Source organism: Phacochoerus africanus, chromosome 1 (assembly GCF_016906955.1).
Source record: "Phacochoerus africanus isolate WHEZ1 chromosome 1, ROS_Pafr_v1, whole genome shotgun sequence".
In the NCBI taxonomy this organism is placed as follows: domain Eukaryota; kingdom Metazoa; phylum Chordata; class Mammalia; order Artiodactyla; family Suidae; genus Phacochoerus; species Phacochoerus africanus.
The window spans coordinates 156,587,386-156,611,769 of NC_062544.1; the positions used below are offsets into that span (position 1 = coordinate 156,587,386).

The 24,384-nt window shown below is 48.3% G+C and overlaps 1 protein-coding gene across 1 annotated transcript in view; it reads left to right on the forward strand.

Moving 5' to 3' along the window:
* The window catches only part of EPHB1 (EPH receptor B1), a 307,377-nt gene that overhangs the window by 280,199 nt on the left and 2,794 nt on the right, over window positions 1-24,384 (forward strand). Inside the window, exons 13-15 of the mRNA XM_047752118.1 lie at window positions 13,648-13,797; window positions 21,092-21,285; window positions 22,393-22,548. Coding sequence (XP_047608074.1) covers window positions 13,648-13,797; window positions 21,092-21,285; window positions 22,393-22,548 — 500 coding nt within the window. The remainder of the gene's footprint in view (window positions 1-13,647; window positions 13,798-21,091; window positions 21,286-22,392; window positions 22,549-24,384) is intronic.

Sequence of the window (24,384 nt, forward strand, 5' to 3'; positions counted from 1 at the left end):
ATGAGAAAGCTCTGCTTACCACGGGCAGAGGCCACCAATCTAGTCAACCTGCCAGGGCTTCTCTTGACTTCTAGTTGGGGATTATTCCTGAAACTTTGGGGCTTCTACAAAACAGTGGGTTCCATGGCCTTGGGAGAGCATGAACTTAATGGAAATGAAAACTGTTTTAGAATGGCTTAGCATTCACCAAACCCGGATACAATGAGTTCTGAACTCTCTGAAAAGAGAGACTCTCTCTTAGTCTTCAGCAGGAGATGCTCCCATAACTCATAATTCTGAAACAAAGGCTCTGCAGTTCTAGGCAGAGCTTCAAGACTATGGCAAGATTAGGAAGGTCCAAAGTCTAGTGAGTGAAACTGGTGATAACCGCCACTAAGTGCCATGGCGAAAGGGTCAAATCCAGGCTTGAAGAGGCAGACACTGATGGGTCTCTCCTTCCCACTTTGAAGAATCCAGCTGCCTTTGGGACTGCCATACAGTCAGCCCATCCTTGGGCTCCTTTGGGCCCAAGCAGGACAGGCAGGGAGGCAAAGACCAGGCATCTAGACCCACCAAGGTGGAAGAAAGCTAAGTCTGCAGTGCGGGAGGATCTCTAGGAGTTGGTTTTCTAAGGAATGGGAAAATATAGCCTAAATCCTAAAGTAGATCAGAAAATAGATTAGTCCTGAGAGAGGACAGATGAGATGCAAGGAGTATTGATAAAGTCTAAATCAAGCTGGGGTCCCAGCACACCTCAAGCAAGTTCTGAAGTACTTGGCCAAAGGAATGAGAGGTTAGGAACAAGCATGGGCAGCTCAGCTCACAGTCCAGCCACCACCATGCTCTCAATGCGGCTCTTACTAGCCTGTTTTCACAGCTGCTTTGACATCAATGTCCTCCTCCATGCTGCCCAGTGGCTCTTCAAGGCCTCTGCTACCTGCCTTGTGGTCTTACCCAGCTCTGCATTCTCCACTCCCAATAGCTGGCCTGCCTTCTTCTTTTATTATAGCATCCCTGAGCTTTTGCATGGGGCTCAATAAATGTTTGTGGAGTGAACTAAGAGATGAATTAATGAGTGACATACATGTCTCTGGAGAGCAGAAATGCCACGTAGGAGACTGGTCGATGTTAAATGTAGCAGGAGCCCAGGGAGCAAGATGACTGGCCCAAAGCAGTGGGCTCTTCAAAGCAGGAGAAAGATACCCTTCAATTCCTGCTCTTCCAATTGAGACTTGACCCTTCCCCTGTGGCTCTTAGTGGCTTTTATCACCAGCCCCACTCACCAGGCTTATGTTCATCATAACCCCCACTCCCTCCCCTCATACCAGGGGAGGATGGATGGATCTCAGGTAGGGAGAAAGGGCTCATTGGTCCAACTTGAAACATCAGCCAATCTCAAGACAGGCACCCAGAGAAGTCTCTAGAATGCCACTGTTTTAAAGTATTTTGGTTTTATTTATAAAAGCAATGTTTAAAAACATTAAAAAATTAAAGTTTGTTTAAAGTAGAAAGTGAAACAAACTCTTTCTTCCCAAATGTCCGAAGTCACTGTCATGAATAGGTTGGGGTTTCCTTCCCAGCTTTACTGTGTGTGTGTGTATTTAGCTATATTTTTATGGTCTCATACTATGCATACCAATATGCTCATCACTTTGCTTTGTTACTTAACAATGTATCATGAATATGACCTTTTCCCTTCTTAGTACCTTACTTCCTGCCTTTGAAAACCTTTTGCTGCTGCCCCTGTAAGTTTCTCTGATTCTTTCTCAAGCATCCTTTGTATGAATGAACTATAGAAACTATCTAACAAGCTCTCTTTGATAGCCATCTAGACAGCTTCTGATGTTGTATTATTTCAAACAATGCTTCAGTGAATATTCTTATATAGATGCCTCTGTACACTTGTATAGATCTGTATAATTAATTTCAGGAAAAGAAATCCCTGGGCCAAAGAATTTGCATATTTAACTTTTTTTAAAGTAATGTCAAACATAAAGAAAAGTTCCAAGAATAAGAATGATACAGGGAGTTCCCATTGTGGCTCAGCAGAAATGAATCTGACTAGTATCCGTGATGACACAGATTCTATCTCTGGCCTTGCTCAGAGGGTTAAGGATCTGGCATTGCCATGAGCTGTGGGGTAGGTTGCAAACACAGCTCAGATCTGGAGTTGCTGTGGCTGTGGTGTAGGCCCATGGCTCCAGCTCCAATTTGACCCCTAGTGTGGAAACCTCCATATGCCATAAGTACAGCCCTAAAAAGCAAAAAAAAAAAAAAAAAAAAAAAAAAAAAGAAGAAGAAGAATACAAACAATACCTATATAACCTTTGCCCAATTTCCTAACCTATTGTTATCATTTTACCTCATTTCTTTACTATTTGCCTACTCACCACCAAAAGAAGAAAAAAAAAAAAAGGTTTTTTTCCAAGATTTTAGAAATGTCTTCCTAAACTCTTGGAAGACATCATGGCTTTTTAGCCCCATGAAGTATCCCACATACTTCAGTGTGTATTTCTGTATTTCCTATGAATTTCCTATGAATAGGGATATTCTCTTAATAACTGTAACAGTACAGTTATCAACTTCAGTAATTTAACATGGATAAAATACTACTATCAGATCTACTGTCTGTATTTTAACTGTTCACTGACCCCCAGATGTCCTTTTTAGCACTTTTTCTTTCTAGTAGAAGATCCAATCCAGGATCAGATATTGCATTTCACTATCATGTTGATAAAGTCTCTTTTAATCTGGAACATTTTCACAGCCTTTCTTTGTGTTTTACAGCATTGACATTTTTAAAGAACATTGCCCCCCTTTTTAAAAGAGAAGCTTCCTTATTTGGGGTGTGTCTCGTCTCTCCTCATGATTAGATCCCGATTATGCATTACGCATCACAGCTGAGCCCATGATGTGCACCTGCCCCTCATGGTGACGTGAAGAACTGCACAATTTAAATATTGGTAGAAAAAGTTCAGTTCTCCAAACTTTTTGCCAACGTATGCTCCCCCCTCAGTCTGTGAGATTTTCCCACATCCCCAGCCCCTCCCTCAACACGGGACCGTTCATCTTCTTAACATAATCCCAGACAGTACACTGTGCTTGTTAATACTTTATTTTTAAATTTTATTTATTTATTTATTTATTTTGTCTTTTTGCTATTTCTTTGGGCCGCTGCCGCGGCATATGGAGGTTCCCAGGCTAGGGGTCGAATCGGAGCTGTAGTCTCCGGCCTACGCCAGAGCCACAGCAATGCCAGATCTGAGCTGCGTCTGCAACCTACACCACAGCTCACGGCAACGCCGGATCGTTAACCCACTGAGCAAGGGCAGGGACCGAACCCGCAACCTCATGGTTCCTAGTCGGATTCGTTAACCACTGCGCCATGACGGGAACTCCAAATACTTTATTATTATTTTTTTTAATATATCTTTCTTCCCCCTTATCTCACTACGAGATACACTCTAGTATTCTTATGTCTCAACAAATTTCACCAAACATCAAAAATGAGGTAGACTCACATGGTCCTGTTTAGCCCCAGACTTGATTAGGACTTAGACAGTCTGGGGGTGATGATGGCACAGGTGGGACGGGACCATTGGCTGAGAGTTTGGGGCTCGCACTCCATCAAAGGAAAACAGAAGCCAGTCCTTCCCCTCCCTCCTTGGGAAAGAAAAGATGTCCCTGCTTGCCATACACAGGGACATTTATCTCCATTTATCCTTCCAACTTCTTTTCCATTATCTGCTATAAGGAAAAGGTAGCACGAGACTGGAAATCGAAGGACCAGTTTCAAGTGCTGCTTCCACTTTCTATCAGGTGAGAACCTACAGCTGCCCTCCTCACTCCCCCTGGTTCACATGACTAGTGAAGAGGGGACTCAGGAAGGAGCTGGCCTCCCCGAATGGTCTTTGGGGCTGGCCCTGCCCTCCCTGACCTCTGTCACTGCTACCGGAGAGGACAGGCGGCCTGGAAAGAGGGCTCCCGCCGGGAGCCAGGCAGAGGAGGCTGGCTCACACATCTCACCGTCTGCCAGCATCAGCTAGCAGCGCCTTGTACGCCCCTCTGAGATAATTAAGCATTATTATCCCTATTGGCAGGTGGAGACGGTAAGACAGAGTGGTTAAGTGACTTGGTTATAACTGCTGGGATTCTTTGAGAGAGATGCCGTGCCAAGAAGGGAGTGCAGTTCAGGAGGCCAGAAGAACTTAAGCTAGTTAATGTGACTGATTATTTTAAAATAGCTGTTGGAGGGTGGGGGCAGGAAGAGAGTCTAGAAGCATGGCTAGTGGACACGGGTGAGGCACCAAAAATCACCCTTCAAATAAGGAATAGACCTAGGAAACCTGTGAAAACGGGTTGCCACAGTCTGTCAGATGCTCACAGAAGAGGTGGGCAAACATCGAAGGCCTTAGTCAGCTCAGTGAGGACAAGAAACAAATCCCCAGGTTCCCACAGAGCTGGTAGAGGTCCCCAGGTTGGCTGTGCAGACAGAGCAGCCACTCGACTGGGCACCCCCACCTCTCACTGCTCACTGTCAGGAGCCCTGCCACATTGCTGTGGGAGGTGCAGCCCTACCTCAGAGTGGCAGGAAGCCCTGAATGTCACTGAGCACGGGGAGGGAATGGGATGGGAGAAGAGTGGGTGCCTGAGGGCCATGGGGGAGACATTTGGGGCAAAGGTGGGGGAGCTGTCACGGCCTGTTGACAGAGACAGGAGCCACAGAGACTTGAAGACAGTTGGGAGAGCCCAGGGGTCACTGGTGAGGCAAACAGACTAGAAAAGGGCAGGAGAACTATGATCCCTGAGGGTAGGCGTGGGGCTGAGGGGCAGCAGTGAAGCTGTGGTGATGGTGGCTCCAGTGGCAGCTCCGAAAAAAGCACAATCCCTGCCCTGTTCAGAGAAGCAATCGATGCACACTGGACTGGCCCAGAAAAGGAAGGGTAGAGAGCAGGGTGACCGTCTAGCCTCCTCTTCAACCCGCCCACCCCTGTTTCCCGGTCCTTGCCGCCAACCTGGCCATTCTGAGGGCCTAGGGGTTCACCCTCCTGCCCACTTCCTTGGGATTGGGAGTATTTTGGTTTCAGCACCAGGGCAGACTGCATCCTGGCTTAGTGGATCCTTGAGAGGAACTGCCTCCCTCCCCAGGGGACCAACAGTCCCCCTCTGGGTAGGCAAAGTGTAGAGAATCTAAAGCCCATTGGACCAGTTAATCCAAACACTCTCCAAGACAGACATTTCAGCAGCATTGAAAACTAGGCCTGAGTTTTGGGACTGCACCAGGAGAGATCAAGCCTCACCATCTCTGCCTATTACCATGGCGAGAGTGCCTATGCCACGCCCTCTTCAGGCCAGAGTGGTATTGTTCCCTTTCCCTCTAGGGACCCTGGCCTTTGCCCAGAAGGTACCCACTCCCCACCTCTTGTCAAATGAATGAAGGCAGCCAGTGAATTTTTAGCCCTTGTCTCTTCACCCTGTCTTTTTAATTATAAACTCGAGAAATAATGTGTGATAAAAAATATAATTAAATGCCCACATCTCAGCCATCAGGGGCTCTTTTGGGGGTGGGTAGTAAAAGACAGCTGTTTGCCCTGACAGTATTGTACAGAGAAACAACGTCTGCTTGGTTGAAGAACAGGGCTTTTTTTTTTTTTTTTTTTCCCAGCTGGGAAACGTCACCAAGTGGCCTTTCTGTTCTTCACACATGAAACACACACTACCATCCGCATATTTTTAGTTAATTTACGTCCAAATAGGCCTTTCTCTCGCTGCTGGAAAATGATGTTTGGGCTGCAATTACCTTGCACAGCATCTCACAGAAGGGTTTCAGCGCTCACAAAGCTCAGGGGAGAGGCAGTGCGGACCCCACCGACTGTAAATCTCTCCATTTGTAGCTATTCAAATCACATATTTTATTACTGGTACGAAATACATTGTGTCATTCATTTTGGAGGAGCAGCTAATGCTTCAAGAAAAGCTTTGAAAAACATTCTATTTAGAAACAATTTTGTCTGCAGCCAACGCAGTGTGTCTTTTTGGGTTGTCTTTTCTCTCAGCCCCTTTCTCTGTTCCTTGTGCCATTTGCATGACAAATAAGACCAACCTTTCCAAAAGCTCACCTGTTCCTGCAGTCTGTTTCCCACCTAAAAGTTCTAATTCTCTGTGTGTTGCATCATAATCCTTAGCATGGTAATAAATCACAGTGTCACTATCAAGATTGTGGCTTCTGGAAAGAAATAAGCAGTGGGGCCAGATGAACTCTCTCAGAAGATGGAGAGACTGTTTTCATGCAAATTCATGGCATCCTGGGGAACTAGGAACAGCCTCTTTATTATATAGACTCAGTCGCAATCCAGCAGCCAGAAGCCATTTCCACGGGCTGTTAGAAGCTGGTAGTGCTCAGAGAAAGATAACCTTTTAGGCAGAAACTTCTTTTGCTTCGTATAGCTGATATGGGTCTTATGTGGAAAAATCACTTTGCTGATTAGGTTGGGGAAAATGGGTCAGCGTACTTTGAGAGGGCTTTTAAATAGAGACATTCCTCCCAAAATACCTTCTTAGTTTAACACTTAGAATCATGTTAGATCTCTGGCTCCAAGGCAGTGGACAGTGACTGGGGAACCAGAGGAGCAGATGTCCCATGGCTGCACCCTGAGGGCAGGGCCATCTGTGTCTGAACTGACCACAGAGGGCTGTGTGGAGCCCTTCACAGACAGATGCCTCACCAAGGCTGGTCAAGCACGTGGTCAGGACGGTCCCTGCTCCAAGGGGAGTGTTCAGCCTGCCACTCCAGAAGGACACTTGTTGTATGTGATGTGAACTTCACCCCAACTCTCCCTCCGTTTCCTTTGGGCCACTTGACAGAAACTTTGAAGAAGCCAGCTCATGGCTTTTTTTTTTTTTTCTCATCATTTTAAGACCTTTTGGGGATTGGGGCAGTGAGGCAAATACTTGTCATATATCCAGCCACTCATCCCCTCACCTGTGGCAGGCATCATTCACCAGTCACGGCATTTTCCTTTGCTGACCTCAGATGAAGCCTCAGAATTCTTCTCAACCCCACCATTAGCAATGACCAGAATTGGGATCTGAGATGAGACCTCACTCAATCCATGACTTATGCCAGATCGATCTATGCCAGTGGGTCTTAAAGTATAGGAACCACACTGGGAATTTGTTAGAAATGTAAATTCTCCAAGCCAATCCCAGAACTTACACATGGGAAGGTCCGGGTTAGGGCCCTGTGACATGTGTTTAAACAAGGTTTCAGGAGATTTGGATACACACTCAAATTTGAGAACCAGGGCTGCAGGCCAGTGGTTGTGACTTAGCATGGTAATAAATAAAACATTAGGTTTGAATGACTGCATATTAGAATCACCTGAAGCGTGGTCCAACTTACCGATGCTTGGGCACTGCTCCCACAAATTCTAAATAAGTTAGAGCACCCATTGCATTAATAATATTAATAATAATAATAATAATAATAATAATAATAATGCCCTTCCCTAGAGTGATTCCAGTGGATAGCCAAGCTTGAGCAACATAGGCTAGGTGTTCTGGATATGCCAAAGAAAGGGATATTCAGCTAGCATTGTGCAATTCAGATACGGCTACCCAGGCCTGGACTGGCCAGCTCGGTCTGTGTGTGGACATGGCTGATGGAGTGAAGGTTGATTCTCTTTCAGGTATGTCATGCCTCTCCAGTAGGAGTTGTGATATGGCCCCAGCATCATCATCAGAGATGCCTTCTGACAGGCATCCTCATTGTTCTATCAGTGGAAGTGCCATGTTCTTGTCCTTCAAAGTATCCCCCCCCCAACACACACACACCACTCACATTGCTAAGCAAAGGGCAGTTCTTCAAGGAGTAGATTGGTCTGGGTCTGAGCAACAGCACTGGGGAAATATTACAGAAGCCCTGTGGTTTACCTGCTAGGATTCTACCTAAATATTAGAAGTTTCTCTCACTCTCAAATCCCACTGCCTCCTAATAGTAGCTTATGGGTCTGCCACCTGAGAATTTAACAACAGTATTCTTAAACTAGTGTCTGGTAAAATTGTACGTACTTGACATATTTGCTTCCTAGGGCTGCTGCAGCAAAGGACCACAAAAGAGGTGATTTTAAACAGCAGGTTTTTTTTTTTTTTTTTCTCTTCCAGTTCTGAAGGCTGGAAGGCCAAAAATCAAGGTGTTGGCTGGGTCCTGCTCTCTCCAAGGACCCCAGGAAAGAATCTGGTCCATGCCTCTCTCCTCATTTCTGGTGGCTGCTATCAATCTGTACCATTCCTTGGCTTGTAGATACATCTCTCCAATCTTTGCCCACATTTTCACTTGGTACTTTTTCCTACCTGATAGTCTCTCCATGTCTCACGACCTTCTTCTAAAGACATCAGTGATTGGATTTAGGTCCTTCTTTAATCCAGTAATGACCTCATCTTACTTGGTTATGTTACTGAGCAAAGGGCTTACTGCCCAAAATGCATAGAAGCCAATACTGTGGCACCAGCATTTAAGAAAATAAAATGCTTGATTGTAGGGTTGACTGGCAAGGAGATAGAAGACAAGGCTCTCCAATCTGTCTCCCTGATCTGGGGTTCTGTCACAGTTTTATGAGTTAGGGAAGGAGGGATGGTATCTGGAAGTGCTGGCAGGGCAGGGTTTGATTGGAGGACTTTGGAACTTAGCATTTGATGGTAAGGTATTGTAATGGGGGCTTCAGCACTGGGTCTCCTGGGCAGCGAAGCCTTAGCTTCTGAAAATGTTCTGGCATTTAGGTTCGGGTTATGTTCTGATGCTTTTGTTCTGTGGGCATGGAGAAACTTTGGTTCTAAGTGTTATTTAGGATCAAACTTCTCTCCTTGTGCATGCTTTGGCAGCACAACTTGCGGTTTTGTTCTGTCGTCTCTGCAGAACAGCTCAGTAACTTGTTAGAAATAGGATCAGGCCAGTTTGGGGCTAGTTCTGTGGTTCCAGTTACATCCCCAAAGACCAGATTTCCAAATAAGGTCACGTGTCCTGGTACAGGAGGCTAGAACTTGAACATACCTTTTGCGGGGAGACAATTCAACTCACAAACATAAATTCCTGGTTAATGGTAATACTATCCTGAGTGATTTACACATATCTCATATTGGATCTTCAAAACAACCCCAGTATGGAGTTCCCGTCATGGCACAGTGGTTAACGAATCCGACTAGGAACCAAGAGGTTTCGGGTTCTATCCGTGGCCTTGCTCAGCGGATTAAGGATCCAGCGTTGCCGTGAGCTGTGGTGTAGGTTGCAGGCATGGCAAGGATCCTGCATTGCTGTGGCTGTGGCGTAGGCCAGCGGCTACAGCTCTGATTAGACCCCTAGCCTGGGAACCTCCATATGCTGTGGGAGCGGCCCAAGAAATGGCAAAAAGACAAAAAAAAAAGAAAGAGAAAGAGAAAAGAAAAAAAACAACCCCAGTATGTTTTATATATTATAAACCTGTTTGACAGTGGACATTATGAAATTCAGAGCCATCGTATGATGTTCTCAGTCATAAACCTATCCCTTCAAGGGGATTCCTCATGCGGCATGATTCCAGTGATTCCACGATCACAATATTCAATATTCATGAGTGTCTGGATTCCTGTTATATCCCCGCTGAGGCTTCATCTCACGCATGATGGTGAAGAAGAGTCTGTCACAATGCAGACACATAGAAGTGTCGCCCTTATGGGCATCTCTAGGATAAGTAACTAGCAAAGGAAATCAGTCCTATGCTCAGGCTTCGGCCTGGAAAGCTCCATACATGGGTGGGTTCTAGAACCAATGCTTTGAGCTGTACCTGTCTAATGTGACAGTGACAAGACAGTGAGTTGTCCAGGTGGCATTGGAGGTTTCCATTGCTCCTTGACAGTGGGGCTGTCTTATCTCTGCCAGGTTTCCAGCAGGGTGCTGGGCAGAGTGGGGGCTGCAGAGATGCGTGTTGCAGGCCGGCTAAGGCTGAGGGTCTAAAGTACTATGCTGAAACCTTCTACATGTTGGTATCACTCCTGGTGGCAGGTGTGGGTGGGGGTTCTTAGCAGGTGACCTTGAAGATGACTGGGTTAGAATTAATCTGCTGCCAGACATTGTCTCCTAGTTTATTGAATTACACACTTGCACACACAATCTTTGTGGTTTGCCTCACACCTGAGTTAAGGCACGACTGTTCTGAAGTAAACTTTTGGAGATGCCAGACTTTCGAAGACTGACAAGCTTTACCTGAAAGGTCGGTGTCTGAGGTACACTGATGGCCATGGGATGCTCCTCCCTTCTCTCCCCTTCTCCCTTCCCCGCATCCCAACAGTGACCCCTGCTGCAGCTCTGGGGGAACCTGGTTCCTGCAGAAGGCAGACCTATGTCCTCAGCATCCCTCAGGGCATCAAGTCATCTGGTGCTTGAAGAAACCAGTGCAGAGGACAATGCTCTCCTCAGGCCCAGTGTCAGCCCCTCTTCCCACATGGGTGGAGGTTCCTTCCAGGGAGCCTCACCTGTTCTCCACCCCCTGGGAATTCTCCCCCAAGGCTTCCTCCCATCCAACAGAGCAAACTGCTCCTTCCCTGTGCTGCTTCCTCACACCTGCATTGGTGAGAGCCAGGACCCTCAGAACACTCTGCTGTCACAGGAATACCTTGACCTTGGGCTTTCCGGTCCAGACTAGCAGAAGCCCTGGTGACTGCAACACCCTCCCACTTCCTTTTCTTTGACTCCCCTGCGTGGGGCTGGTCACCATGCTCTACGTTAGTAGATTTCCTTTCACATAATTGAAAACGGGTTAAATGATCGTCACCATAATTACCTCTGAGCGTCAGAAGACAATGCCGATGATAGGATGTTTGAAAAGCTGAGAGGAAACTAAAACTGCCAGGAAGGAAGCACCCATCCCTGTGCCCCCCTGGCTGCCTCGGAGGTCAGCGTCCCCTGCTCTCTTGGTGGAGAGCCGCTCATGACAAGCTGTCACCTGCCTGTCTGGGGCTGCTCTTCTCAAAGGCTCTGCCACCCGCTGGGATGGAGGCGGGGTGGTGACAGGCCAAACTCTGTGTTCAGCGAGGCCCAACAGCGCAAGGTGGCAGGAGGGCCCAGGCGCCTCGCCAGCGGGCCTGGCACCGCCACTTGACATCCAGGAGGGAGGGCTCAACAGCTGTCACTGGCAGCCCCTGGGGTCTGCTCCAGACTTGGCAGAGAGGACACCTTCAGACTCCCAGATCGCCTCTTTGAGATGCAGAAGAACCACACACTTTTGCCTCCCCTGCCCCTCTCTCAGACACAAACAGACACAAAAGATTAATCCTAACTCTTACTGACAGACCCACATGGCCAAGTTTTCTGTCTGCCCCCCACCCCCCAACACACACACTCTCACACTAATTAAACTCCTGTCCTCTCCTGCCTCATAACCCAGGTATACTGAGAGACCAGAAACCCCTCTCCTCTAGGGGAGCCCCATATGTGGCAACTCCCCTTCCCCTCATGGGGGACACACAGCATGGGGTCCCTGAGCTATCCGACACTGGCCTCAGGTGTTTGGCAGCTCCTGGTTCACTGGCTGAATTTTCCACCTCTCTTCCCAGCCATGGTACTGAGGAGATAAAACCAGTCAATTCATTCATGTTCTGGGGGATGGTGAGAACAGAGTATCCTGTTGCCTCCGCAGCCCCAGCCTGCCCTCCAGGCATTTGTCACGTTGCTGGCATTTGAGCTAAGGATGTCTCCCACCACAAAAGCCTGCCACTGTCCCCGGGGAAATCAGGGCTGTCTTCTTTGCAGAAAGCTGGATGTGTGCCTGGGGAGGTCAGGGCCAGATCGCCTTTCTTCCTCCCAGACCCCGGGTAGGAAACCAGATAAAAATACACTTTGCACTTGGCTCCTCTTTCTCTCACTTGTGCTCAGATTAACCACTTGTACATTTTTAAGGTATTTTTGCTAAAGTCCAACATGTATCTCTGGTGATTTTAACAGATCGTGAGGACGGTCAGTGTAAAAATAGCCTCCTTCAGCCAAGGCAGGAGACAGCTGAGAAGGGGAGGGAGGAAGGGAGCCGCAGGTCTCATGCATTATGGAGGCAGAGCCCAGGCATTGGGAGTGAAGTCCGGTATTTGGCGTGAAGAATTGAAAATGAGGATGATATTTACTCTGGAGAAGGATGAACTCTACCCCCAGGGGTGGCATCGGTGTACTGCAGAGCATGCCCTGCTCTCTGTCGGCCTCTCTTTATTTCCTCCTTCAAAATTCTGTGCTCCTGCAGTCCTGGGCCCACTTTGCTGGCAGTTGCCATTCTCTCCATTACCCCAGCATCTGCACATGCTCCTTGCTGCCTGGGCGTCCCTCCTCCCCGCACTCTGCCTGATTAACTAGTTACCACGTGTACATCAGGGACCCAGTATGCCAGGCCTTGCTCCCACACTAGATTGGTAGTAATCCACTTATCCTCACCACAACCCACTATGGAAGTGCAATCCTTTACCCCCATTTTTCCAATGAGAAATGGAGGCACAGAGAGGTCACTCAGGTAGAAAAGGATAGTACAGGTATCCACACCTGGCCAAAGGGAAACTGCCCCCTCTGACTGCTGCTGGCCATCTTCTCTAACCCCTTCCTGTGTTAAGGAGTCTCTTCTGGCTCTCAGAACACCCTGGATCCCCTTTGGCCTCACCCTCATCACTTTCCATCTTGCTAACAATACATCTTAAGTTTCTGTTTTCTGGTCTGCCTCCCCACACCCTGTGCAGCTTGAAGGCAGGGCCCCTGGCCAGCTCGGCTCTGGGACACCAGCTTCTCAGAGAGGGGGCCTGGCACAAAGTGGTGCTCAGGGCCTGTTTGTTAACAGGGCGGATGGATGAATGAATGGATGGCTGGACATCAATCCCTTAGGTGAACAAAACAGGTCAAGGTCTGGCAGACAAACCAAGGACCAAGCAGAGAGCCAAGTTGGAAACCACCAGTGTGGGGTCGGAGGGCAAGACAGACCGAGAAACAAACCTAAGAGCGGCTCTTTGGAAAAGCGTATCTGCAGCTCCAATGCCGACCTGCACAGAAGGGCTGGGAGGAGAGCTTGAATCTCTCAGCACTGAAACTGTTAAACCCAGGGCAGCCAGGGCTGCCTGCAGGCTGCAGAATAAGGAAAACTGTTCCCCGGGGTGGAGCACAGGCAAGGGGGGCAGAGGGAGCGTGATCCTGCAGTCAGGGGTTGGGGGGGCGGTGGTTCCAGGAGGTATTGCTCGTCACTGGTCAGTGCCTTCTTTTTTTACTTGTTTTGCTTCATGATGTGTGCAACACTGGGGGACGGTATTGCCACGCCCACCTGTCAGGCTCACGTGGCTGATCTCATGGACTGCCCTGTGGCAGTACTTTTACGCCAGTTTCACTTACTTCTCCCACCCACAGTGACATTAGAACCAGGATGTAGGGAGCCAGGGGGCAAATGCAGCTGCAGCCCCAGGCACCACCTCTCGTGTGGTGCCCTGTGACCACACCTGACCTGAGACGGCTCAGCCCCGCAGATCGCCCTGCACGGGGACACTGACTGCCCTGCTGGCTATCCTAATTCACGAGACATGGGGGTGGGGCTGGAAGGACACGTGTGCCCAGTTTATTCTCACCACCGTTGACTAGGAACCCAACTATTGGGCTGACCAGTCTTCTCCTTCCTCCAGGGAGGCAAGATCCCGGTGAGATGGACGGCTCCAGAGGCCATCGCCTACCGCAAGTTCACATCCGCCAGCGATGTCTGGAGCTACGGGATCGTCATGTGGGAAGTCATGTCGTTTGGAGAGAGACCCTACTGGGATATGTCCAACCAAGATGTGAGTGTCAGTGGTGCCTGGCTGCCACAAGCCCCACCCTAGGGGTCCCATGGGCTGTGGCCTTCCAAACCCATCTCTCTGTTTTCTTCTCGAGGCCTCAGAATGTGAATGTGAGGTGTCCAGGGCAGGGGATACAGGGATCCCATGGCACCAATGGTTGAGCTAATCAAAGAGCCCAGCAGGGAGATGTGATGCTCCCCATGACCCCAAAGCCTGTAAGGTGCCCAGGCCAACCCAGAAGACAATGGGCTGGATCTGAATGGCCATGAACCATGAATAGATCAGGCCCGAAGTTAATCAGGGAATTCTGCCCCTCTCCAGAGCACCAGCCTATGTGCCCTCTGTCACTGTGTGTGATGGAGGGGAAGCAGCCCTGGTCAGAGCCTGGCTTCTAGCTGCTCTGCTCTGACCGATGAGCTGTGTTGAGTCAGCTGCAGCTTCTGAGGACTCGCACCTTTCAGCTTTCAAGAGAGGAGTTAATTGTAAGGGGTGCTTCTTTCCTGAGAATCTGCTCTTCTGGGAGCCCGTGTCACCTGCCAGTGAAGCCTCCTTCACTGACACGGGTGCTGAGGGAGAGTCCCAAAGCCAGGCAGATACAGACGGGCCTCAGGAGGGGGCCTGTCGGAACGGAGGTCATCAACACCCTTTCAGCAACCGGCAAGAGAAAGGCGGAAAGGAAAGAGAAGGGTCCTCTGAGATGCTTTAAACAGAGGTGTTTTGGGAGTGTTCCAGATGGGACCCTTTGCTCCATAATTACTAAAAGGTAGAAAGCCTTTAGAGGATGATTTGCTTTGATAAGGTCCGGTACTACCTGGAATTTCATCCCTGCCTTGCACCCTGGGCTGTTCCCCCAGGACCACTCCTTTTTTTTTTTTTTTTGTCTTTTTAGGGCTACACTTGTGGCATATGGAAGTTCCCAGGCTAAGGGTTGAATTCGATCTGTAGCTTCCAGCCTACACCACAGCCATAGCAACACAGGATCTGAGCCACATCTGCTACCTACACCACAGCTCACGGCAACGCTGGATCCTTAATCCACTGAGTGAGGCCAGGGATCGAACCCACATCTGCATGGATACTAGTCAGGTTCTTGACCTGCCAAGCCATAGTGGGAATTCCCACTTCTCTTTTGTTATCTGACTATATGACCTTCTCTTGAAGCTGAGAGGATTATAGTTTGCAATGCCTGCAAAACCTCTGTTCTCAGCTTGCTCCTTCCTTCATCTTGGGTAGGGGGAAGTTATTATCTTTCCCAACTTCCAAGCAAGAAGAAGCAGGGCTGGCCCAGCCCAGATGGGGAAAGCAGCCACTTGTAAGCATGTCCATGGTGGGTGGGCTCTGAGACACCAGTAAACTGAAGAAGTCTGTCCCCAGCCCTTCTATCCAGCCAGAGGTTTCCAGCCATGGCTGTTGGCTCGGAAGGTTGAGAAAGTTGGAGACCTGGGAGAGGAGAGAGGAGCTGGGTCCTGGTATGAGTGCCTCCTGCTCCCATGGGCAGAACGGCTTCAGCCCAGAGCAGGTGAAATGGCTGCATCCATAACCAGGTCCCGATGCCGACCATGTGTGGCGTCTAGATCCCCTATTTTCTCTGATTATCCATGCTTTGCCTCTGCTCCTATAGCATGTCAAATCTGTAAGTGTCAGAATTGATGCCGAGACTGCTTTCACAGAATCAGGTGCACCCTGGTTCCGTCTGTACCGCCAGCTAGATGAGGGACAAACGTTAGCTGGAAACAGCAGATCCATTTTGTCCTGCCCAGAGACTGTAATCCGATTAAGAACAATTCCGCACACATAGAATGGATTATGAAACTGTCTGACAGGCAAGCTTTGACATTCAAGATATTCTCCGCAAAGGCATTCACCTATGCTGAAAACAAATGCAGTTTCTGATATTAGACTTTCAGAATTCCCAAATCATTTATTCAACAAACACTCAGTATCTGTTAACTGTGACTAAGCATTGTGCTTGCTGGCTTTATTCTTGGGGGGTTTACAGCCCAGTGGCACAGGCATGGGTCTGTGGGAATATTTGGAGGGGGGCAGGTAAGGACGTCTTGCAGATATTTATTGCTTGAGCTGGGACTCAGAGGGAATAAGAACATCTGCAAAGTAGCAGCTTATTTGAATTTTGTTGGATTTCTCTAAAATAAAGCCAGTCGGCGTGTCCCAAGTACCATTTCTCTCTCTGTGAAAGGCAGAGGGTGATTTTTGCCCATTCAGAAGGCATCTTATGACCTGGCCTGGCAGAGCGACAGGAGGGGCTCCCAGCAGCTCAGGCTATAGCCCGACTCATCAGAAACCACTGAGGTGGTGGCAGTAAAGGATTTTACAGATGACAATTGAAAGGCTTTAAGAAAGAGAATTGCAGAGACAAGTCAGAGTGCTGGTAATTGGGCTTCCGGAGCCCAGGAAGGTCTTTGAACATGTACAGAGAGTTTGTCAGCCAGAGAGAGAACTTGGAAGTTCTACTGCTTGGATCTGATTGACAGAGATAATGAGAGTGGCAGTGTCTGTGGAGAGGAGCTGTGGTTTTATTGAAACATCAGAGCTCAGCTTAACCCCCTCTGCCCTGGTTCCTCCACAGCTCTGAGCTCCTCCACTTCACTCTCCTCGCAGAAGGTCAAGGAAGCCCGCCCACCGCCCATCTCACTAATGGGAAGCACTTGTCTGGGAACAGCCAGGAGCCCTGCTGGGGACAGGAGGGAAAAAAAGGGAGGGCCTCTGCTCCTTTCCTTGAGGAGTTCCGGCCCTTCCCTTCCCCCCCCCCCCCTCCAGCTCTGGGGAGGCAACTGGGGTCAGACCACCTGCTCCTAGATGCCCCCCAGCCCCACACCTGCCTTCTCAAGGTATGGGAGAGCAGGCCTCACCCTACCCTGTCCCTGTCTCCTGGGGCCCCAGGATCTTTGCTCACACTGGCCTTCAGATGGCCCAGAGAGGTGCCGCAGACCTTTCAAAGTAAGTCAACTCTGCCCCATGACAGTTCCTTACCCTGGATAATACCACCATGTCCCCTTCTCTCTGGAAACACCATCTGATCTCAATTTAATCTCCAGTCTTTTCAAGACCCATTTATCTCATCCTGTCATGGTCCAAGGAGAGGGGCCCAGGACTCACTCCGATTTTTCTTTCTTTTTTTCTTTTTCTTTCTTTCTTTTTTTTTTTTTTTTTTTTTTGGAGGTTCCCAGGCAAGGGGTCCACTCAGAGCTGCAGCTGCTGGCCTGCACCACAGTCGCAGCAATGCCATATCCGAGCTGCCTCTGCCACCTACACCACAGCTCATAGCAATGCCAAATCCTTAACCCACTGAGCAGAGCCAGGAATTGAACCTGCAACCTCATGGATACTAATTGGGTTCATTACCACTGAGCCACAGCAGGAACTCTTCGCTCTGATTTTTTCAATTCTGCTCAATAGGACACCCTCTGCCCACAACCTCAGGCCGTGTCTTTTCACAAAATTTAGATGCACTCACTGGTGTTTGGACTGAAAAGTGTTTCTCCCACCTCCTTCCTGTTTTCTTCACACCTGCCCATCAAGCAGGAGAGACAAGCAATGATAGCAAAGCCCCATTAGAGGACCACAATTGCTTTTTTGAAATAATGATGTTTTAATTTGATTATAAGTGATATATGCTTAGAACCTTTAGAAAACACCCAGATCCTTAAGGAGAGAATGAACATCTCCAAAGGCACAGTGCTTCAAAGAAAGATCTGAGAAGGTAAATGCTACCTGTAGACCAAGTAATGACTTGGTATGAGGGTAAACCTTTTTTTTTTTTTTCTCCAAATGTGCAAAAAGCATCAATGCCCCCAAGTATCAACTTGAGTAATAGCAGTCAATTTATGTAGAAGAAATAGCAAAAGGAATCAAGTCTCATTTTGCAAACAAGATTATGGGAGAAGATTCTCCTAGCCTCTGTCCTGAAAGATGAACTTTAGGGATGTAGCATTCAACAAGTCCCCACTACATGCTTGGTGCTTTTTAAACAGTATCTTCCTGAACCTCCAAGTGGCTGTGGCAGCAGGAGAGCAACACTCTGCAGAGAAGACCTCCCCTGGCAGCAGTGACAGCCTCCATGTAACAATGGAATTCTTCCTGTGATTCACATGGGTGATGTTCACCCCTCATTGCCTCGTTGTGTCACTTAATCCTTTTAACAACCCCATCTGTGCAGTTTTAGAAAGTCAAGTGACTTTCCCAAGTTCTTGGAGCTAATATGAAATGGAACTAGGATTTGAAACTAGACTTCCGAGGACTGTGCCCCCAGTGGCAATGACACGCTGTCACCAGCACATGGCATGGGGTTGTGCTCCTTCAGTGAGAAGGAATCAGTGGCTCTTTGATGTCCTTTTTAAAAGAGAGTCATCAGGATGGAGGATAATTGTGAGAAAAAGAATGTATATGTATATATAACTGGGTCACAGAAATTGGCAGAACATTGTAAATCAACTATAAAAAAAAGTAAAAAAAAAAAGAGAGAGAGAGAGAGAAAGAAAGTCAGCACACCAGAAAGATGAGGAAATACAGAAAAAAAAACGCCAGGATGGTCTTGCAGAAACTCCAGTGAGGTGGCTTGCAGAAGAGATGAGGGAAAAGTGGCCAAGCGGTATCCAGTCTAAAGCTCACAGGCAGAAGAGTCCATGCCTTCCTGGGTTCCTTGTCTTCTGAGGCTCTGCCAGAAATGCTTGGGTGAGCTGGTCCCACCACGGAACTGTGTCCCCACAGAAGGACCCGGCCTCCAGTGCTCCTTCTTCTTATGGGCAGAGGGGAGAGGAATCTTGTCGGGGGGTGGGCATTAGTATTTGGGGCTCTGGCCATCAGATAATTTGAGCAGCGATGGCAGAAGTTTAGGGGAACATGAGCTGCCCCGCACTGGAAGACTGTGGGAACCCCTAACCCCACGAGAAGGTGAATTTGGACACCGGCCCCTCCTGCTGGTCCCACCTAACATGTCCTTAGGCAATCCAGAAAGAGGTCAAAGGTAACCTCACTTGTCTCCATGTTGTGTAGGGACTCTGTGACAGGGCCCCTCAATCTGACTGCCTGGAAGGAGCTAGAAAAGGTGCCAGTTTATAAACTCAGCTGCTCATCCTCGTGGATTATGGGGTTTAGCTCCACACCCCTGTTTCCTACCGCAAAGGCAGTCAACAGCTCTAAAGACTGCTCTCCAAGCTGAGGTTCCCATGACACCCCCACAGAGCTTAGGAAAAGGGGGCTTCAGGGTATTCAGAACTTAAGCTCATAAACTCCGGTATCTCTGATTTCTCAGCCCTGTCCCTTACTAGCTGTGTGCCCTCAGGTCAATGACTTCCCTGCTCGTGCATCCATTTCCTCCCGGGGAAAATAGGGCTAAAATACCCTCCTTAGAGGACAGCAGGTAATTTGATTGACAGCAGTCTGGCCAAGATCAACATTTGTTGGTGGTACAACGTGTTATTCCAAAGTAAATGTTCCCAGGGGCCGTTTATTTTTTTTATAAAGTAGATAATATTGATACAGTTTGTATGGTTGTTTGTTTTTCTGACACTTCGAATAGAAGGAATAATACACCTTGATTATCTCTAATGACTTCAGGTTATTATATTATCTCATGCCCCATATGCCCTGTATCCTGTGCACAGAAATTGTACAAATGTAAAGCGATTGAGAATATTCACTTTCTGACCAATTTACAAAGTTAAAAAAAGAATAATCAGTTGAAATAAATCTGACATTTTTTTAAGTAGAGGCAAAAATATTTGAAAATCCCTGAGCTCGCAATGATTTCCTTTGCTACTAAAGGTGCTTTAACTGTTCATTCTAATGTAAAATAAATGCCTAATTATTACAGAAAATAAACATACAAACAAACAAAAAGCAAAAGACAAAAGGGCATTCATGTTTCTATCTGCCAAGAGGCAACCACCATTAGCTCCTTGGTATATATCCATCCCAAGCCTTTTCTATGCATGTATGTAATTATTGGTTTTTGTTTTGATTCCTGTTTTGTTTTTTGTTTTTTTTTTTTAACAAAAGCAAGAGTACAGCATACCTGCACTTAGGCAGCCTGCTCTTTTGCCTAATACTACAATGTGAGCATATTTCCATTTCAATAGGTACATTTTTGCGACATCTTAAGGCCTGCATTGTATTCCAGGCCTTCCATTGTGTTATGAATGTTCCGTAATAAATTTATGTTTAGCACTGGGTTGTTAACAATTATTTGTGCTATTACAAAAAGCACAGAGGAGGCATAGTTGACTTAAATGAATTGGAAACTAAGAAGTAAAAGATAAAAAAAAAATACAACAGTCTGAGAAACAGAAAAAGTACTTAAAGATCCAAAAATTTTTACAAAATGATCCCCTGGAGTCTGCAAACATTAACGAAACCTGATTGGAGATATTCATGTTGGATCACCTTGTTATTTCCACCTTTGTCAGTCATCGTTGTACTGAACCAGTTTGTTTGACTAAATTCTCTTCAACCTGATTCCTCTTGCTGCCTCATGATGCTGAAAACAGATACTGCTTAGGAAGCATCTAGAGGGTCCCTGGCATGAGGTTGGCTCTCCACAAATGCCAGTCCTTCCCTTCCTTCCTCTTCCTGTAGGGATGAAAGGATGAGGCCACAGTGGGCTTTGGTGAGCATCCTTTGTAACTCTAGGTTCACTAGGCTTCCCACGTCCATTGTTTTGTGCCACTAGCTGCCAGTGCAACAGAGTTGGGCCCAGAAGCCTCTCAAAGAAGGAAAGGCTCAAGCCATTCACTAGCTCATTTTTTTTTCTTTTCTTTTTGCTTTTTTTCATTTTAGGGCCACACCTGCAGCATATGGCAGTTCCAAGGCTAGGGGTCGAATCAGAGCTACAGCTGCCAGCCACAGCCACAGCCACAACACTGCCAGATCTGAGCCACATCTGTGACCTACACTGCAGCTTGGAGCAACACCAGATCCTTAACCCACTGAGTGAGACTAGGGATCTAACCCTTGTTCTCTTGGATGCTAGTCAGGTTCTTAACCCACTGAGCCACAGTGGGAACTCCTACCAGCTCATTCTTCAGTACACATTTACAGAGATCCAGTGTGTGTCAGGCCCTGCACCAGGTGCTGGGGACACACAGGAGCAATAAGATGCAGACCCTGCTTCTGGGAGCCCACGGACTAGGGGGGAAAGATCTATTATAGTTTGAGATACAGGCACACAGAATGAGCGCACCCGGGTGGAGGAGGCTCCATTCTCAGAGTCTAATTTGTGAATGACCCGCCAGTTACTCTCACCCAGTCACACCCGTTCCCATGTGTGTCACTGCAGGTCATCAATGCTATTGAGCAGGACTACCGGCTGCCCCCACCCATGGACTGCCCAGCTGCTCTACACCAGCTCATGCTGGACTGTTGGCAGAAGGACCGGAACAGCCGGCCCCGCTTCGCAGAGATTGTCAACACCCTGGACAAGATGATCCGGAACCCGGCAAGTCTCAAGACTGTGGCAACCATCACCGCAGTGTGAGTCTAGCGAGCAGGGTGGGTCCTAGGGGTGGGTGGTCTCACGGTTAATCAGGGCCCACAGGGATGCTACCAGCCTTCAGTCTAACTGAGAGCAAGGAAGAGGCGGCTGAGCTTATCCACTGATGGAAGGAGTTTCAAGACTCTTCCCTTCCTTTTCCTCTTTCTGTCTCTCTGAAATATTCCCTCCCTCCAGCATGGGCTGTAGCCAGATACTGAGATACCTGTCTGGGTCTCTATCTTCCATTGGCCTCAGCTGGGCTGAGCACTGGGCTTTGTGGTAGTTGAGTGTATCTGATCTGATTGGTATGAGACCCCACTTCTGGGCAGTCCTGTTCCCAGAAGCCACCCTTTCAGTTAACCACACCAGTGCATGAGGCAGATGGAGCTGCAGACTTGGAACCTCGGCCAACCTATTAACAGGTAGTGGTCCTAACTGCCGTGGGACAAAGAAATTCACAGCAATTGGATTTGTTACGAGCAAATGCACAGAACTGTCAGCTACTGTCAGCAACTGTCAGCTGTACATCACTCATCTACATCTGCAGTGTTAACTCATTTGTAAATTCATCCTTTTGATTAAAGTTTATTGGGTGCTTATGGACTAAGCACTGTGCCCTTGCTGGCCATATAGAGTAAACAAGATAGGAGATCCCGTAGTGGCTCAGCAGGTTAAGAACCCAACTAGTATCCATGAGGATGTGGGTTCGATCCCTGGCCTCCCTCAGTGGGTTAAGGATCCAGCATTGCTGTGAGTTGCAGTGTAGGTTGCAGACGTGGCTCAGATCTGGTGTTGCTGTGTTGTGAAGCTCTTAGTTTGCAGCTTACAAAGGAGTTGTGGTCCATCTCTCTCCTTCAGAGTGCGGTCTGCCTCTCTGCACTGACTGGCAAGGGACAGAGCCCAGAGGCAGGGGGGACTGGCCACCTGGCCTTGAGAACCATGCCAGCTCGGGATTGTGTAGGGTAGGAAGGGTCAGGCCAAGTTTCCCCCCCTAATCCTCATCCCGTTGGGGCTGCAGATCTGTGAAGTCTGCCATTCACCCAGAATGCAGCTCTGCCCATGCCCCCCTGAAGCTGTGGGGTCAGCTGCTCCCTTCTGTCTTGCAGGCCTTCCCAGCCCCTACTCGACCGCTCCATTCCAGACTTCACGGCCTTCACCACTGTGGATGACTGGCTCAGTGCCATCAAAATGGTCCAGTACAGGGACAGCTTCCTCACCGCCGGCTTCACCTCCCTCCAGCTGGTCACCCAGATGACATCTGAGTAAGTGATGGAAATCACCTCGTTCAGTCAGGGTGGGGGCTGAAGGCTCCCTCCCTGCGATGGCCCTCGGTGCGAATTCCACCTTCTGGCCTCATCCCCAGAGCACTACCTCAATATAGAACCAGGCTGGGTGGGGAAGTGACTTGGAAAGTCAGAGGAGCGGGGGAGGGGAGGCCCAGCTCCACTCTGGGACCCAAATGAGAGTTCTTCAAAGTCACAGCCATATGTCATCTGCCTAATCACCGAGAGTCTCTCCTCCATTTAAGTTTTTAAACTCAGCCCATCAAAGAGAGCATCCAGATGGAAAGAACACAGCCAGCCAGCACTTTAAACCACATAGCAGGAAGAGGCGGTGCCCTGATTCAGCAGTGAGCTCCGAGGCTCGGGGAGCCTGCATCCGCACTTCGATAGCACTTGTAAATAAGCCTTATGTCTCCATCCCCCACAGATTATTTTCCAATCTGCAGCCCCTACCCCAGGAGCATAGAGGAATAAAAAAACTAAAATTATTCGAAGAAGAGGAGAGCCAGAAAGGATCTTAAAGACCCAGATAGTCCATCATCTCCCCAAGAATGTTCTGGCAGCACCGGTTCCGAGAAATGTTAATAGGTTCTCCTTGGAAAAAAAAGGTCCCCTGGTCAAATAAATTTGGGAAACACAGAGCACTTTATCACTCTCTTGGAGATTCCCTCCAAGTATTAGCATTGTAAAGGCCAGGAGAAAGCCTGAAATAAAGAAACCCATGTAAAATTCTTAAATGCCATGGAACCATAGTTCAGAAGGGCAGGGTTTTCTGGAACTGCAGTTGGGGAAATCTCTATCTAGTGCCACTTCTTCCTGTCAATGATGGAGAAAGGAGGTGACAAAGTGGGGGCTGAAGCCTGCTTTCCTGACTGCTGGCTCCATAGGCTCCCACCTGTCCTCCCAGGGCCACCCGGGGCTGAAGTTTGCTGCACACACACACGGAGTCATCTGGGAGTCGTTAAACTAGTGAGGTCTGATTGCTATGGCCACATCTTCTGATTTATTTAGTGTGTGGTCAGACCTGGACACAGGGAGTTAAAACTCCCCAGATGATTCGAATGTGCAGCAAAGTTTGAGAACCACTAAACCAGAGTTGGCAAGGGTCCAGTTTTGAACACACACACACACACACACACACACACACACACACACCCCAGCAGGGACCTCACCAGCTGCCCAGCTGCCGTGTATACCAACAGTACTGAGGCTGGTGGCCTGTGGCACACACTTCGCCTGGTAGCACATCGGTCAGTCTGCCTGGTAGTTGACAAACACTGCCACCGGTTCTATGTCAGGCTCGGTCTCAGGTGCTGGGACTCCGTCCTGGGGTGGGCCAATTGGGAGTCTCAGGGGAGGGGGGATCATTCACTCCAGCAGTTGAGCCACAGAGGGGCAGTTTATTGATACTTGGCATCTGTCTGGGACTCCTGCTCAGCAGTCAATATTCCTGGAGTCCAGCTTTGCTTCTGTCAGGCATATTCTTGCCAGAATCATGGAAACTCACTTGCTCCAGGGAAATGGCTTGAATGAGCCTCTAGCCTTGGACCTGCTAAATAGCAGAATTCATTTTTCCAAACCTAAGTTCATTTCCTGGTGATGCCTAAGAAAGTCCTTGACATTTAGAATTATTATTAAACATCAAAAATAAAAAAATAAGGAATTCCCACTGTGGTGCGTGGAAACCAATCCATGAGGACGTGGGTTCAATCCCTGGCCTTGCTCAGTGGGTTAAGGATCCGGTGTTGCCATGAGCTATGGTGTAAGTTGAAGACGAGGTTCAGATCTCGAGTTGCTGTGGCTGTCGTGTAGGCT